The sequence below is a fragment of the Oncorhynchus tshawytscha genome, linkage group LG09 (genome assembly GCF_018296145.1).
Source record: "Oncorhynchus tshawytscha isolate Ot180627B linkage group LG09, Otsh_v2.0, whole genome shotgun sequence".
NCBI lineage: Eukaryota > Metazoa > Chordata > Actinopteri > Salmoniformes > Salmonidae > Oncorhynchus > Oncorhynchus tshawytscha.
In genome coordinates, this window is record NC_056437.1 from 2,856,153 (window position 1) to 2,875,087 (window position 18,935).

At 42.1% G+C, this 18,935-nt stretch overlaps 1 protein-coding gene across 1 annotated transcript in view; it reads left to right on the forward strand.

Annotated features, from left to right (window-relative positions):
* The window catches only part of grin3a (glutamate receptor, ionotropic, N-methyl-D-aspartate 3A), a 77,095-nt gene that overhangs the window by 45,342 nt on the left and 12,818 nt on the right, over positions 1 to 18,935 (forward strand). The window contains exons 6-7 of the mRNA XM_042326367.1: positions 12,554 to 12,669; positions 14,542 to 14,693. Coding sequence (XP_042182301.1) covers positions 12,554 to 12,669; positions 14,542 to 14,693 — 268 coding nt within the window. The remainder of the gene's footprint in view (positions 1 to 12,553; positions 12,670 to 14,541; positions 14,694 to 18,935) is intronic.

Genomic DNA, 18,935 nt, shown 5'->3' on the forward strand with positions numbered 1-18,935 from the left:
CGTAGAACAATCTGCGTAATGTAGAACAATCTGCGTAACGTAGAACAATCTGCGTAACGTAGAACAATTTGCGTAACGTAGAACAATTTGCGTAACGTAGAACAATCTGCGTAACATTGAAGAATCTGCGTAGCGTAGAACAATCTTCGTAACGTAGAACAATCTGCGTAACGTAGAACAATCTGCGTAATGTAGAACAATCTGCGTAACGTAGAACAATCTGCGTAACGTAGAACAATTTGCGTAACTGTCACGTTCATCGTAACGAGGAGACCAAGGCGCAGTGTGATTGGAATACATGCTCCTTTTATTAAAAAGAAGAACACCTAAACAAACTAACAAAACAACAGAATGAATGTGAAGCTATAAACAACTAGTGCTGACATGCAACTTCACATAGACAATAACCCACAAAACCAAAATGGAAATGGCAACGATAAACAGCTGTCTCTGATTGGGAACCAATTCAGGCCACCATAGACCTACATTTACCTAGACAAATCAAAACCCCATAGATATACAAAAACTCCTAGACAAGAAAACACACATACCACCCACGTCACACCCTGACCTAACCAAAATAATAAAGAAAACAAAGATAACTAAGGTCAGGGCGTGACAGTACACCCCCCCCCCAAGGTGCGGATCCTGGCGGCAAACCTAAACCTAGGAGGGTCTGAGTGGACATCTAACCTCGGTGGCGGCTCTGGTTCTGGACGCCGCCACCTTCTTTACACTGAGTCCTCTCTTATAGCACTGACCCGTGGATCATCGTCGGAGGCTCTAGACTGCAGAACCTCACTGTAGGCCCCGGTCCTGGTGACCCTCGCCGGATGTTCTGGACTGGGGACCGTCGCTGGAGACCCCGAACTGTGGCCCGTCGTTGGATGTTCCGTTCTGTGAACTGTCGCCGGACGCTCTGGACTGGGTACTGTCGCCGGACGCTCTGGACTGCCGAGGCGCACTGTAGGCCTGGTGGCTGGTGTCAGCATTGGTGGTACCGGGCAGGGGACACGCACCTCAGGGCGAGTAAGAGGAGCAGGAACAGGGCGTACTGGACCCTGGAGGCGGACTGTAGGCCTGGTGTGTCATGCCAGCACTGGCACTGGTGGTACCGGGCTGGTGACACGCACCTCGGGGCGAGTGCGGGGAGCAGGCACAGGACGTACTGGACTGTGGAGGCGCACTGGAGGTCTGGACTGTAGAGCTGACACAACCTGTCCTGGCTGGATGTTTAGTTTCACCCTGCAAATGCAGGGCGTTGGCACAGGACGCAAAGGGCTGTGCAGACTCACTGGAGACACAGTACGCAGAGGCGGCGCAGGATATCCTGGTCCAAGGAGGTATACTGGAGACCAGGAGCGCTGAGCCCGCACCCTCCTTCCTGGCTGGAAGCCCGGCCAATGCGAGGAGCTAGAATAGAGCGCACCGGGCTAGAATAGCGCACTGGAGACACCGTATACCGCATAACACTGTGCCTGACCAGTAACATCTCCCCACAGTAAGCACGAGGAGTTGGCTCAGGTCTCCGACCTGACTCATGCAATCTCCTCGTGTGGACCCCCCCCCCCAAAAAAAATATTGGGGCTGCCTCTCGGGCTTCCGTGTACCTTCATATCGTCGCTGTTCCTCTATTCTCCGGTATTTTCTCCTTGTAGTATCGCCGTTCCGCTTTCGCTGCATCTAACTCCTCCTTAGGACGGCGATACTCCCCCGGCTGTGTCCAGGGTCCTGCTCCATCTAATATCTCCTCCCAGGTCCATTTCCCCATTAAGGGCTGTTCCTCCTTTTCGCTCTGCTTGGTCCTGGTTTGGTGGGTTATTCAGTCACGTTCATCATAACGATGAACCAATTCAGGCCACCATAGACCTACATTTACATAGACAAACCAAAACCCCATAGATATACAAAAACAAGACAAAAAAACACATACCACCCTCGTCACACCCTGACCTAACCAAAATAACAAATAAAACAAAGATAACTAAGGTCAGGGCGTGACAGTAACGTAGAACAATTTGGTTAAAACCTGTCTAGGACACAGGTTCTGCTAGCGGGACCCCACCCAACATTACGCTGAAAAGGCAGCGCGGGAAATTCAAAAGTATTTTTTTGAAATATTTAACTTTCACACATTAACAAGTCCAGCAAATGAAAGATAAACATCTTGTTAATCTACCCATTGTGTCCGATTTTTTAAATGTTTTACAGCTAAAACACAACATATATTTATGTTAGATCACCACCAAATCCAAAAAAACACACAGCCATTTTTCCCAGCCAAAGATAGAGTCATAAAAGCAGAGATAGAGATAAAATGAATCAAATCAAATGTATTTATATAGCCCTTCGTACATCAGCTGATATCTCAAAGTGCTGTACAGAAACCCAGCCTAAAACCCCAAACAGCAAGCAATGCAGATGTAGAAGCACTAACCTTTGATAATCTTCATCAGATGACACTCATAGGACATCATGTTACACAATACGTTTATGTTTTGTTCGATAATATACATATTTTTTTATTTATTTTACCTTTATTTAACTAGGCAAGTCAGTTAAGAACAAATTCTTATTTTCAATGACGGCCTAGGAACAGTGGGTTAACTGCCTGTTCAGGGGCAGAACGACAGATTTGTACCTTGTCAGCTCGGGGGTTGGAACTTGCAACCTTCCGGTTACTAGTCTACCGCTCTAACCACTAGGCTAACCACTAGGCTACCCTGCCGCCCCAATATCCACAAATCTCAGTTTATGTTCAGAAATGCCTCCAAAGTATCCGGAGTAATTACAGAGAGTCATATAACAGAAATACTCATCATAAAATTTGCTGAAAGATATATATATATATACATATACGTTTTACATATAATTAAAGATACACTTGTTCTTAATGCAACCGCTGTGTCAGATTTTTTTTTTACTTTACGAAAAATGCATACCATGCAATAATCTGAGACGGAGCTCAGAAATACACAACATTTCTCCGCCATGTTGGAGTCAACAGAAATACGAAATTACATCATAAATATTCCCTTACCTTTGATGATCTTTCATCAGAATGCAGTGCCAGGAATCCTAGTTCCGCAATAAATCGTTGTTTTGTTTGATAATGTCCATTACTAGTGTCCAATTAGCTACTTTTGCTAGCACATTTAGTTCACATGTCCAAAAGCTGGCGCTGGTCCAGGCGAACTTGGACGCAAACTTCAAAAAGTTATATTGCAGGTCGAATAAACTGGTCAAACTAACTAGAGAATCAATCTTCAGGATGTTATCATCATATATATCAAATAACGTTCCAACCGGAGCATTCTTTTTTGTCTACAGAGTAATGGAACGCATGGCGATATCATGAGAAATGAGCCTGACCAGGAACTGGCATTCTTTTGTCTACAGAGTAATGGAACGCATGGCGATATCATGAGAAATGAGCCTGACCAGGAACTGGCATTCTGCCAGACCACTGACTCAAATAGCTGCCATCCGGCCCCACATCACACTAGAGGCTTCATTCCACGTTCTACTGACTGTTGACATCTGGGGGAAGGCGTAGGAAGTGCGAACAGATCCATATCTTTCTGGAATGTGAATAGGCGATGAGTTGAAAATCAACCAGCCCCAGAATTTCCACTTCCTGTTTGGAAGTTTGCCTGCCATATGAGTTCCGTTATACTCACAGACATAATTCAAACAGTTTTAGAAACTTCAGAGTGTTTTCTATGCAATAGTAATAATACTATGCATATATTAGTATCTGGGACAGAGTAGGAGGCAGTTCACTATCGGCACGCAATTCATCCAAAGTGAAAATGCTGCCCCCTAACCCTAAAAAGGTAACGTAGAAAAATCTGAGGAACACAGAACCCAAACTGGCTGTCCCCCTACACCAATCGTGATGTCGACGCGCAGGTTAAAATATCAAAACAAACTCTTAAACAAATACATTAATTTGGGGACAGGTCAAAAAGCATTAAACATTTATGGCAATTTAGTTAGCTAGCTTGCACTTGCTAGCTAATTTGTCCTATTTAGATAGCTTGCTGTTGCTAGCTAATTTGTCCTGGGATATAAACATGGAGTTGTTATTTTACCAGAAAAGCACAAGGTCCTCTACTCCGACAATTAATCCACACATAAAATGGTCAACCGAATCGTTTCTATTCATCTCTCCTCCTTCTAGGCTTTTCCTTCTGTTGACTTTATATTGCGACTTTTATAAATTAGGTGCATTACTGCCACTGACCTTGTTCGTCTTTTAGTCACCCACGTGGGTTTAACCAATGAGGAGATGGCACGTGGGTACCTGCTTCTATAAACCAATGAGGAGATGGGAGAGGCAGGACTTGCAGCGCGATCTGCGTCAGAAATAGAACTGACTTCTATTTTAGCCCTTGGCAACGCAGAAGCACGTTGGCGCGCGCGAGCGCTATAGATCTCATAGATTTCAAAATGTATTTGGCAATGCGAGCGGTGTAGTCAGCCTGTAACACTACAACTGTATCTCTCTTCTCAATGATCATGCATTGACCACATTGTTTCATAGAGAGCACATGATTGAAATTCGCCAGCCTGTCTGCCTTTAGCCTGTCTGCCGTTAGCTTGTCTGCCTTTAGCCTGTCTGCCTTTAGCCTGTCTGCCGTTAGCCTTTAGCCTGTCTGCCTTTAACCTGTCTGCCTTTAGCCTGTCTGCCGTTAGCCTGTCTGCCTTTAGCCGTTAGCCAAGACTATATAGAAAACCCAGCATATGCTCTTGGATTTTAGCTGTCCGGAAGAAAGGTCTATGAAATAACACATATGGAATCATGCAGTAAACAAATAACTGTAAACAAATCACAATATATTTCATATTTTAGATTCTTCAAAGTAGGCACCCTTTTCCATTGATGACATATTTGCACACTCTTGGCATTCTCTCTACCAGCTTCATGAGGTAGTCACCTGGAATGAATTTCAATTAACAGGTGCGGCCTGTTAAAAGTTAATTTAAGGAATTTCTTCCCTTCTTAATGTGTTTTAGCCAATCAGTTGTGTCTTGACAAGGTAGGGGTGGCATACAGAATATAGCCCTATTTGGTAAAAGACTAAGTTCATATTTTGGCAAGAACAGCTCAAATAAGCAAAGGGAAACGACCATCCATCATTACTTTAAGACATGAATGTCAGTCAATATGGAAAATTGCAAGAACTTTGATAGTTTCTTCAAGTGCAGTTGCAAAAAACATCAAGAGCAATAATGAAACTAGCTCTCATGAGGACCGCCACAGGAAAGGAAGACCCAGAGGTACCTCTGCTGCAGAGGATACGTTCATTAGAGTTACCAGCCTCATAAATTCCAGCCCAAATAAATGCTTCACAGAGTTCAAGTAACAGACACATCAACTGTTCCGAGAAGACTGCGTGAATCAGGCCTTCATTGTCGAATTGCTGCCAAGAAACCACTGCTAAAGGACACCAATAACAAGAAGAGACTTGCTTGGGCCAAGAAACATGAGAAATGGACATTAGAGTGGTGGAAATCTCTCCTTGGTCTGATGAGTCCAAATTTGAGATTGTTGGTTCCAACCGCCGTGTCTTTTTCAGATGCAAAGTAGGTGAACGGATGATCTCCGCATGTGTGGTTCCCACCGTGAAGCAGGAAGGAGGAGGTATGATGGTTTGGGGTTCCTTTCCTGGTGACGCTGGCTGTGATTTATTTAGAATTCAAGGCACACTTTACCAGCATGGCTACCACAGCATTTTGCAGTGATACGCCATCCCTTCTCATTTGCGCTTAGTGGGACTATCATTTGTTTTTCAGCAGAACAATTACAACACACCTCCAGGCTGTGTAAGGGCTATTTGACCAAGAAGGAGAGTGATGGAGTACTGCATCAGATGACCTGGCCTCCACAATCACCCGACCTCAACCCAATTGAGATGGTTTGGGTTGAGTCGGACCGCAGAGTGAATGAGAAAAAGCCAACAACTGCTCAGCATATGTGGGAACTCCTTCAAGACTGTTGGAAAAGCATTCCAGGTGAAGCTGGTTGAGAGAATGCCAAGAGTTTGCAAAGCTGTCATCAAGACAAAGGGTAGCTACTTTGAAGAATATAAAATATATTTTGATCAGTTTATAACACTTTGTTGGTTTCTACATGATTCCATATGTGTTATTTCTTAGTTTTGATGTCTTCACTATTATTCTACAATATAGAAAATAGTAAACATTTAGAAAACCGTTTAATGAGTAGGTGTGTCCAAACATTTGACTGCTGCTGTAAATATTCGGAGAAGCAATGTCAGAGCGGCATATACTAAGATACAGTAGATTAGAATACAGTATACACATGTGAGATTAGTAATGTAAAATATGTAAACATTATTAAAGTGACTAGTGTTCTATTATTAAAGTGGCCAGTGATTTCAAGTCTATGTATATAGGAAAGCAGCATCTAATGTGCTAGTGATGGCTGTTTACTGTAACAGTCTGAAGGCCTTGAGATAGATGCAGTTTCTCAGTCTCTCGGCTTGAGTCTGTATTTGAGTTTTGGCTTAGTCTGTCTGGAGTTTGCTTGAGTCTGCATGGAATAGGCTTGAGTATGCCTGGAGTTGGCTTGAGTCTGCCTGGAGTTGGCTTGAGTCGGCCTGGAGTTGGCTTGAGTCTGTCTGTAGTTGGCTTGAGTCTGCCTGCAGTTGGCTTGAGTCGGCCTGGAGTTGGCTTGAGTCTGCCTGGAGTTGTCTTGAGTCTGCCTGGAGTTGGCTTGAGTCGGCCTGGAGTTGGCTTGAGTCTGCCTGGAGTTGGCTTGAGTCTGCCTGGAGTTGGCTTGAGTCTGCCTGGAGTTGGCTTGAGTCTGCCTGGAGTTGGCTTGAGTCGGCCTGGAGTTGGCTTGAGTCGGCCTGGAGTAGTCTTGAGTCTGCCTGGAGTTGGCTTGAGTCGGCCTGGAGTTGGCTTGAGTCGGCCTGGAGTTGGCTTGAGTCTGTCTGGAGTTGGCTTGAGTATGCCCGGAGTTGGCTTGAGTATGGCTTGAGTCTGCCTGAAGTTGGCTTGAGTATGCCTGGAGTTGGCTTGAGTCTGTCTGGAGTTGGCTTGAGTATGTCTGGAGTTGGCTTGAGTATGCCTGGAGTTGGCTTGAGTCTGCCTGGAGTTGGCTTGAGTCTGTCTGGAGTTGACTTGAGTCTGCCTGGAGTTGGCTTGAGTCGGCCTGGATTTGGCTTGAGTCTGTCTGGAGTTGGCTTGAGTATGCCCGGAGTTGGCTTGAGTATGCCCGGAGTTGGCTTGAGTATGCCTGGAGTTGGCTTGAGTCTGTCTGGAGTTGGCTTGAGTATGTCTGGAGTTGGCTTGAGTATGCCTGGAGTTGGCTTGAGTATTGCTGGAGTTGGCTTGAGTATGGCTGGAGTTGGCTTGAGTCTGTCTGTAGTTGGCTTGAGTCTGCCTGGAATTGGCTTGTGTCTGCCTGGAGTTGGCTTAAGTCTTCCTGGAGTTGGCTTGAGTCTGCCTGGAGTTGGCTTGAGTCTGCCTGGAGTTGGCTTAAGTCTTCCTGGAGTTGGCTTGAGTCTACCTGGAGTTGGCTTGAGTCTGCCTGGAGTTGGCTTGAGTCTGCCTGGAGTTGGCTTGAGTCTGCCTGGAGTTGGCTTGAGTCTGCCTGGAGTTGGCTATATTAAAGCCCCCTAAGGCTGATGTCAGCACTCCCACGGACATCGAATTAGCAAAATACAAAAGTCCTCTTAAAAATCTGTCAGTTTATGCTAGAGAGATAGATGTTTTGCATTGGATGCGTTTCAATCCACTGCATCTACTTATGTCGTACTTCCGCATCTGCGGTGAAGGGTGACAGAGCTAGACCAGTGTTTATCAGACCATGAGACAGCCCATCTGCGGTGAAGGGTGACAGAGCTAGACCAGTGTTTATCAGACCATGAGACAGCCCATCTGCGGTGAAGGGTGACAGAGCTAGACCAGTGTTTATCAGACCATGAGACAGCCCATCTGCGGTGAAAGGTGACAGAGCTAGACCAGTGTTTGTCAGACCATGAGACAGCCCATCTGCGGTGAAAGGTGACAGAGCCAGACCAGTGTTTGTCAGACCATGAGATAGCCCATCTGCGGTGAAAGTTGACAGAGAAAGACCAGTGTTTGTCAGACCATGAGACAGCCCATCTGCGGTGGAAGGTGACAGAGCTACATCAGTGTTTATCAGACCAGGAGACACATCTGCTGTGAAGGGTGACAGAGCTACAGCAGTGTTTATCAGACCAGGAGACAGCCCATCTGCTGTGAAGGGTGACAGAGCTAGACCAGTGTTTGTCAGACCATGAGATAGCCCATCTGCGGTGAAAGGTGACAGAGCTACAGCAGTGTTTATCAGACCAGGAGACACATCTGCTGTGAAGGGTGACAGAGCTACAGCAGTGTTTATCAGACCAGGAAACAGCCCATCTGCTGTGAAGGGTGACAGAGCTACAGCAGTGTTTATCAGACCAGGAGACAGCCCATCTGCTGTGAAGGGTGACAGAGCTACAGCAGTGTTTATCAGACCAGGAAACAGCCCATCTGCTGTGAAGGGTGACAGAGCTACAGCAGTGTTTATCAGACCAGGAGACAGCCCATCTGCTGTGAAGGGTGACAGAGCTAGACCAGTGTTTATCAGACCAGGAAACAGCCCATCTGCTGTGAAGGGTGACAGAGCTACAGCAGTGTTTATCAGACCAGGAGACAGCCCATCTGCTGTGAAGGGTGACAGAGCTAGACCAGTGTTTGTCAGACCATGAGACATCCTGAAAATCGGCCTACATATTATGACCCCTTCATGGAAGGATGAGACTCTCACGAACACAACAGTGTGCTCCATTTTGCTCTATGACTTGTCTGAAGGTCCCCCAGTATCATTTGAAAACATTCATGTAAGTATACATGGAGACGGTTTAATGCCAAAAGTAAAGGGTTCAATACAGTGCAAAAAAACTGATTTCTTCTTCTATCTCTCAGATATAGGACAGACACTTCAGAACAAACTTCCTTTAAAAATTGTTTTGGGGATTATTTGTTATTCCATGTAGTGAATCTGTTATGCAATGCGTTTTTCATCAAATTATTGTTTAATATACATTTTTTTATACTTCAAGGCGTCTTCAAATTGTAAATCAAATAGCAAAATTGTCCTTTGTATGACCTTCTTAAAACAATTCCATATAGTTTAGTAGACCCCCTTCCCCCACAGCTTAGACAGAGGTAGACTCTCTTTTAGAGTTAGCTTGAGCCTGCCTGGAGTTGGATTGAGTCTGTCTGGGGAGCTTGAATCTGCTTGGAGTTGGCTTGAGTCAACCTTGAGAGCTTGAATCTGCCTGGAGTTGGTTTGAGTCTGTCTGGAGAGCCTGAATCTGCGTGGAGTTGGCTTGAGTCTGCATAGAGTTGTCTTGAGTCTGTCTGGAGAGCTTGAATCTGCTTGGAGTTGCCTTGAGTCTGCATGGAGTTGGCTTGAGTCTGTCTGGAGAGCTTTAATCTGCCTGGAGTTGGCTTGAGTCTGTCTGGAGAGCTTGAATCTGCCTAGAGAGCTTGAATCTGGCTAGAATGGGATTTGCAGTTTTTTAAACTTTTCTATTGGTATATTTAGTTCGAACAGATAAAGTTGAAATCCAGGTCTACTGGGGTGGTATCTATCCACCTCGCCCTTTTGATCCTGTCCAACTCTGCTACCCAATCTGAAATGGTCTCCAACTCTGTTACCCAATCTGAAACTGTCTCCAACTCTGCTACCCAATCTGAAACTGTCTCCAACTCTGCTACCCAATCTGAAACTGTCTCCAACTCTGCTACCCAATCTGAAACTGTCTCCAACTCTGCTACCCAATCTGAAACTGTCTCCAACTCTGCTACCCAATCTGAAACTGTCTCCAACTCTGCTACCCAAGCTGAAACTGTCTCCAACGCTGCTACCCAATCTGAAACTGTCTCCAACTCTGCTACCCAATCTGAAACTGTCTCCAGTCATCATCAATATCAAACTATACTTCCGGAAATGAGTAACAGCATTAGTGGCCCTGTGCTTTGTTCACTTTTTTCTTTTTGAAATCTGAAACTGTTTCTCAAGTCATCTCACATCTTCTGTGGAGCAGAGCAGAGCCGAGTTAATGGAGCTGGGTGCTGAGATCGGGTTGACGGAATATACAATATCTTTCTCCCATTGTGCGAGAGGACAGGACTATTCTATGGGAAGACTGGCACTTGCTTTGAAATGTTAAGATCCATTCATTTTGATAAAGAATTGCAAACTGTGTCTGCTTGTCTGGGTTTCATTCAAAAACAGCATTAATATATTTAGTGTTAATAGTTTGTATTTGTATTTATTAGTTCCTGCCACAGCAGCAGCTACTCTTCCTGGGGTTTATTATGGATACACATTAGTTCCTGCCACAGCAGCAGCTACTCTTCCTGGGGTTTATTATGGATACACATTAGTTCCTGCCAAGGCAGCAGCTACTCTTCCTGGGGTTTATTATGGATCCCCATTAGTTCCTGCCAAAGCAGCAGCTACTCTTCCTGGGGTTTATTATGGATCCCCATTAGTTCCTGCCACAGCAGCAGCTACTCTTCCTGGGGTTTATTATGGATCCCCATTAGTTCCTGCCAAGGCAGCAGCTACTCTTCCTGGGGTTTATTATGGATCCCCATTAGTTCCTGCCACAGCAGCAGCTACTCCTCCTGGGGTTTATTTTGGATCCCCGTTATTTCACACCAAATATCAACAAATAATCTTTACATCAACAACATAGGAATCACTACAAAACGTATTGTATGACCTCTGATACATTATATTAGAACCAGCCTTATACACTATATTAGGCCCCATGACCTCTGATACACTATATTAGGCCCCATGACCTCTGATACACTATATTAGGCCCCATGAACTCTGATACACTATATTAGGCCCCATGTCCTCTGATACACTATATTAGGCCAAACCTTTGGAACTTTGGTTTTCCTAGATATGGCTACTATATTGTGATCACTACATCCTATGGATTTGGATAATGTTTTAAAACAAATTCATGCAGCATTAGTAAAGATGTGATCAATGCATGTTGATGATTTCATTCCTGTGCTGTTTGTAAACTACCCCGGTAGGTTGACTGATAACCTGCACCAGGTTGAAGGCACTGGTTACAGTTTGAAGCTTTTTCTTGAGTGGGCAGCTTGATGAAAGCTAGTCAATATTTAAATCACCCGAGAAAATATACCTCTCTGTTGATATGACATATACTATCAAGCATTTTACACGTTATCCAGATACTGACTGTTAGCACTTGGTGGTCTATAGCAGCTTCCCATCAGAATGGGCTTTAGGTGAGGCAGATGAACCTGTAGCCATATTACTACAACAGTATTTAACATTATCCAGATACTGACTGTTAGCACTTGGTGGTCTATAGCAGCTTCCCTCCAGAATGGGCTTTAGGTGAGGCAGATGAACCTGTAGCCATATTACTACAACAGTATTTAACATTATCCAGATACTGACTGTTAGCACTTGGTGGTCTATAGCAGCTTCCCTCCAGAATGGGCTTTAGGTGAGGCAGAGGAACCTGTAGCCATATTACTTCAACAGTATTTAACATTATCCAGATACTGACTGTCTATAGCAGCTTCCCACCAGAATGGGCTTTAGGTGAGGCAGATGAACCTGTAGCCATATTACTTCAACAGTATTTAACATTAGATCCTCTCTAGTCTTTACAGGAATGCGGTTCTGAGTATAAACAGCCACACCTCCACCTTTGGCATTCCTGTCTTTTCGGTAGATGTTATAACCATGTATTGCTACCACTGTATCGTCAAAGGTATTAACTAAGTGAGTTTCAGAGATTGTCATAATATGAATGTCATCTGTTACTAGCAAATTATTGATTTCATAAACTTTGTTTCTTAGGCTACATATGTTAATATAGGCAATTTTTTTGCCCTTTTCTGGGATGCTTGATTGTTTTCATTGCTTTACTGGGAAGCTTAGCAGAAGTAGATATGCTCATGTTATTTATGTTAGTGCAGGGTGAGCTGAACACAGTGAACTTCCTACTAGGGTACACCGCCTCAGTGCTAACAGTATAACTCTGGTTCAAAAGCACATAATTACAGCATACAATAGCTGTAGGATCAGCAGAGGCATTCAGAGCAGTTAGAGGGACATACATTAGGTTACTTACATTGTGTCTTCAAACACCCCTGGGATAATGTACATTTGCTGAAGCATTATGATGACTCAGCAACACAATGGTAGGTATTAACTGAGCTGAGCTCGGGTCATTGATTTCCAACACAATACTAAGCACTTTTTACTGGGTAACTTTTTTTCTTGAAAATATGAACTTCAGTATTCTCACACTTGAACTACAACCGCCAGGACATTAAACAGAAAATTATGTATTTTGAACGTCTACTTTTAAAGGCTAAATTGACTTGAATTGACTTGAATTGACTTGAATTGAAAAAAGAAAAAAACAGAATCCTCCCATCCATTTTAGTCAATGTTAGATAGAGGTGCAATTCAGTAGTAAATCTTCTTCTGTTGTTTCAGGCATGATCCACAGCAACTTGATGCTTTTATCATGGACAAGGCCTTACTAGACTACGAGGTGTCTATAGATGCAGAATGCAAGACACTCACTGTGGGGAAACCATTCGCGATTGAAGGCAAGTATATTGACATGAAAAAAATGGTGTTAGTGCCCGGAACGCCCTCTGTACTCTCTTCACTCTAGATATAGAACCACTGGTAGCAAGTATATAGTAAGACAGGGCTAACTAACTACCTGACTGGCTTGTTCTCAATTCAAACCTGAAAGCATCAAATTCCAGTTCAATTCTTGAATTTGAATTGAAGTTTTAAACAGGATACAGAGGTGCAATTATAATTTAAATTAAAGGAAATATAATCGAAATCACATAAAACACCCAAAACCTTAAAAAGCCAAACAAATGAAATGGTTCTTAGAAATATACACGGAGTGGACAAAACATTAGGAACCTGCTCTTTCCATGACATAGACTGACTGGCCAGGTGAATCCAGGTGAAAGCTATGATCCCTTATTGATGTCACCTGTTAAATCCACTGTAGATGAAGGGGAGGAAAACAGGTTAAATCATTATTTTTAAGCCTTTGAGACATGGATTGTGTATGTGTGCCATTATTTAAGTTATATTTAAGTGCCTTTGAACGGGGTATGGTCGTAGGTACCAGGGACACCGGGTTGAGTGTGTCAAGAACCGCAACACGGCTGGGTTTTTCACGCTCAACATTTCCCTGTGTGTATCAAAAACGGTCCATAACCCAAATGACATCCAGCCGACTTGACACAACTGTGGGAAGAATTGGAGTCAACATGGGGCCAGCATCCCTGTCGAATGCTTTCGACACCTTGCAGTTCATGCCCCAACGAATTGAGGCTGTTCTGAGGGCAAAAGGGGGTACGACTCAATAGTAGGAAGGTGTTCCTAATGTTTTGTACACTCAGTGTAATTGGCTATTCTAAGCACTAAGGTTAAACAAGGTTATGAACATTGTTTCCAGAGAAAAGTGATATATTCTTTGCTATCTGGAAGTGTGATCTGTCAGATTCAATATAACTCTCATCTTCTTCTATGGCGGAGTGGAATTTATTTATAATGGTACGGGATTAAATTATATTTGCTGTCACTCAAACCAAATTATAATGAATTATAATTCTACATCCTGTGGGGCGGATTTAGGCGACATCGGTATCTTACCAGGGGCGACATGGGGCACCCACACAAAGATAATAAAGTTGAAGTCGGAAGTTTACATACACCTTAGCCAAATACATTTAAACTCCTCCTGAGAGAGCTCGTGTAACTGAGTCAGGTTTGTAGGCCTCCTTGCTCGCTCACGCTTTTTCAGTATGCCTAAAATTTGCCTAAAATTTTCTATAGGATTGAGGTCAGGGCTTTGTGATGGCCACTCCAATACCTTGACTTTGTTGCCCTTAAGCCATTTTGCCACAACTTTGGAAGTATCCTTGGGGTCATTGTCCGTTTGAAAGACCCATTAGCGTCCAAGCTTTAACTTCCTGACTGATGTCTTGAGATGTTGCTTCAATATATCTACATAATTTTCCTACCTCATGCTGCCATCTAGTTTGTGAAGTGCACCATTCCCTCCTGCAGTAAAGCACCCCCACAAGATGATGCTGCCAACCCTGTGCTTCACGGTTGGGATGGTGTTCTTCGGCTTGCAAGCCTCCCCATTTTTTCTTTAAACACATTACATTATAATAATGTACTAGCAAGATTAAGCTATGACCAACCTGCACACATACAAGTACTGCATATTCAACACTACCAGTATGTGTTGTACAACGTCAACATGACATCAGTACATTTGATCAATGGGTTTTCTGTGTCTGTCTAGGTGTCTGTATCTATTTACCCATAGTACAGAGGAAGACAGGGAGGTTGACATCACCCGAACCATACCCATAGTACAGAGGAAGAAGACCGGGACAATGATGTTTTCTAAGTCATTCTGTGTGTTTATCTGTTCCCAGGTTATGGCATCGGCCTGCGCCAGAACTCTCCCCTGTCCTCTAACATCTCAGAGCTGGTGAGCCAGTACAAGTCAGACGGCTTCATGGATATGCTGCATGACAAGTGGTACAAGGTGGTGCCCTGTGGAAAACGGAGCTTCGCCGTCACTGAGGTAATGTACATCATACTACTTTAATATTAATGAAATACAGTGGCTTGCGAAAGTATTCACCCCCCTTGGCACTTTTCCTATTTTGTTGCCTTACAGACTGGAATTAAAATTGATTTTTTGGGGGGGTTTTATCATCAACACAACCTGAAGACGCAAAATATTTGTTATTGTGAAACAAACAAGAAATATGTAACAGCTTTCTTCCATCGAAGGAGACGAGGACCAAAATGCAGCGTGGTTATAGTTCATGTTTTTTTAATATGAGAAACTAAACATGAACACAATTACAAAACAACAAACGTGGCAAAACCTGAAACAGTCCTATCTGGTGCAGAGAACACAAAGACAGGAAACAGTCCTATCTGGTGCAGAGAACACAAAGACAGGAAACAGTCCTATCTGGTGCAGAGAACACAAAGACAGGAAACAGTCCTATCTGGTGCAGAGAACACAAAGACAGGAAACAGTCCTATCTGGTGCAGAGAACACAAAGACAGGAAACAACCACCCACAAACCCCAACACAAAACAAGCTACCTAAATATGGTTCCCAATCAGAGACAATGACTAACACCTGCCTCTGATTGAGAACCATATCAGGCCATACATAGAAACAGACAAACTAGACACACAACATAGAATGCCCACCCAGCTCACGTCCTGACCAACACTAAAAACAAGGAAAACACAAAAGAACTATGGTCAGAACGTGGCAAAATAAGACAAGAAAAACAGAACTTGAGCCTGCATAACTATTCACGCCCCCAAAGTCAATACTTTGTAGAGCCATGTTTTGCGGCAAGTCTCTTGGGGTATGTCTCTGTAAGCTTGGCACATAAAGCCACTGGGATTTTTGCCCATTCTTTAAGGCAAAACTGCTCCAGCCCCTTCAAGTTGGATTGGTGGTGATGGTGTACAGCAATCTTTAAATCATACCACAGATTTTCAATTGGATTGAGGTCTGGGCTTTGACTAGGCCTTTCCAAGACATTTAAATGTTTCCCCTTAAACCACCCGAGTGTTGCTTTAGCAGTATGCTTAGGGTCATTGTCCTGCTGGAAGGTAAACCTCCGTCCCATTCTCAAATCTCTGAAAGACTGAAACAGGTTTCCCTCAAGAATTTCCCTGTATTTAGCGCCTTCCACCATTCCTTCATTTCTGACTAGTTTCCCAGTCCCTGCAGATGAAAAACACCCCCACAGCATGATGCTGCCACCGCCATGCTTCACTGTAGGGGTGGTGTTCTCGGGGTGATGAGAGGTGTTGGGTTTGCGCCAGACATAGCGTTTTCCTTGATGGTCTACAAGCTCAATTTTAGTCTCATCTGACCAGAGTCATATGTTTGGGGAGTCTCCCACATGTGTTTTGGCAAAAACCAAACATGTTTGCACATTTTGTTCTTTAAAGCAGTGGCTTTTTTTCTGGACACTCTTCCGTAAAGCCCAGCTCTGTGGAGTGTACTGCTTCAAATGGTCCTATGGACAGATACTCTAATCTCCGCTGTGGAGCTTTTACATCTCCTTCAGGCTTATCTTTCGTCTCTTTGTTGCCTTTCTGATTAATGCCCTCCTTGCCTGGTCTGTGAGTTTTGGTGGGCAGATCTCTCTTGGCAGGTTTGTTGTGGTGCCATATTCTTTCACTTTTTTAATGATATATTTAATGGTGCTTCATGGGATGTTCAAAGTTTTGGATATTTTTTATAACCCAACCGTGATCTGTACTTCTCCACAACTTTGTCCCTGACCTGTTTATTGGTGGTGATGCAGACTCAGAACAGGTCTATATATACTGAGATCATGTGACAGATCATGTGATACTTAGATTGCACACAGGTGGACTTTATTTAATCAATTATGTGACTTCTGAAGGTAATTGGTTGCACCAGATCTTATTTAGGGGCTTCATAGCAAAGGGGTGAATAGATATGCACGCACCACTTTTCCGTTTTGAAATGTTGCAATGTCTTTGAATTTTTTTTTTTTTTTCGCTTCAACGATTTGGATTATTGTGTGTATGTCCATTACATGAAATCCATTTAAATTACAGGTTGTAATGCAACAAAATAGGAAAAAGGCCAAGGGGGTTGAAAAGTTTTGCAAGGCACTGTAGATCACACTACTTCAATATTAATGAAATACATGTCAGTACTAAATCATCTCCATCAGTCTCTGTTTATTTGTGTGTTTTGAAGTCTTAATGATGGAGTCCATTATAAATTATGGAAGCTTACTAAAAATGGGCCTAAATAATAGATGTTGTAGTAATAGTAATGTGTAATAGTATATAGTGATGTGTAATAGTGTATAGTGATGTGTACAGCGATGTGTAGTAGTGTATAGTAATGTGTAATAGTGTATAGTGATGTGTAAAAGTGTATAGTGGTGTGTAATAGTGATGTGTAATAGTGTATAGTGATGTGTAATAGTGATGTGTAATAGTATATAGTGGTGTGTAATAGTGATGTGTAATAGTGATGTGTAATAGTGATATGTAATAGTATATAGTGATGTGTAATAGTGATGTGTAATAGTATATAGTGATGTGTAATAGTATATAGTGATGTGTAATAGTGATGTGTAATAGTATATAGTGATGTGTAATATTGATGTGCAATAATGATGTGTAATAGTGATGTGTAATAGTGATGTGTAATAGTATATAGTGATGTGTAATAGTATATAGTGATGTGTAATAGGTTATAGTGATGTGTAATGGTAGCCTAGTGGTTAGAGCGTTGGACTAGTAACTGAAAGGTTGCAAGTTCAAACCCCCGAGCTGACAAGGTACAAATCTGTCGTTCTGCCTCTGAACAGGCAGTTAACCCACTGTTCCTAGGCCGTCATTGAAAATAAGAATTTGTTCTTAACTACCTTGCCTGTTTAAATAAAGGTAAAAAATAAAAAATAGTGATGTGTAATATTGATGTGTAATATTGATGTGTAATAGTGTATTGTGATGTGTAGTAGTGTATAATGATGTGTAATATTGATGTGTAATAGTGTATAGTGATGTAATAGTGTATTGTGATGTGTAATAGTGATGTGCTATACTGATGTGTTTGTACCTTTGTACCTTGTCAGTATATAGTGATGTGTAATAGTGTATAGTGATGTGTAATAGTATATAGTGATGTGTAATAGTATATAGTGATGTGTAATAGTGTATAGTGTTGTGTAATAGTATATAGTGATGTGTAATAGTGTATAGTGTTGTGTAATAGTGATGTGTAATGGTATATAGTGATGTGTAATAGTATATAGTGATGTGTAATACTGATGTGTAATAGTATATAGTGATGTGTAATAGTATATAGTGATGTGTAATAGTGTATAGTGATGTGTAATAGTATATAGTGATGTGTAATAGTGTATAGGGATGTGTAATAGTGATGTGTAATGGTATATAGTGATGTGTAATAGTGATGTGTAATAATATATAGTGATGTGTAATAGTGTACAATAATGTGTAATAGTGTATATTAATGTGTAATAGTGGTGTGTAATAGTGTATAGTAATGTGTAATAGTGTATAGTGATGTGTAATAATGTATAGTAATGTGTAATAGTGATGTGCAATAGTGTACAGTGATGTGTAATAGTATGTATTGATGTGTAATAGTATACAGTGATGTGTAATAGTTATGTGGAATAGTGTATAGTGATGTGTAATAGTATATAGCGATGTGTAATAGTGATGTGTAATAGTGTATAGTGATGTGTAATAGTGATGTGTAATAGTATACAGTGATGTGTAATAGTGATGTATAATATTATATAGTGATGTGTAATAGTGATATATAATAGTATATAGTGATGAGTAATAGTGATGTGTAATAGTATATAGTGATGTGTAAGGGTGTACAGTGATGTGTAATAGTGATGTGTAATAGTATACAGTGATGTGTAATAGTGATGTGTAATAGTATACAGTGATGTGTAATAGTGATGTGTAATAGTATATAGTGATGTGTAATGGTGTACAGTGATGTGTAATAGTATATAGTGATGTGTAATATTATATATTGATGTGTAATAGTATATAGTGATGTGTAATGGTGTACAGTGATGTGTAATAGTATATAGTGATGTGTAATATTATATATTGATGTGTAATAGTATATAGTGATGTGTAATAGTATATAGTGATGTGTAATAGTGTATAGTGATGTGTAATAGTATATAGTGATGTGTAATAGTGTATAGTGATGTGTAATAGTATATAGTGGTGTGTAATAGTGTATAGT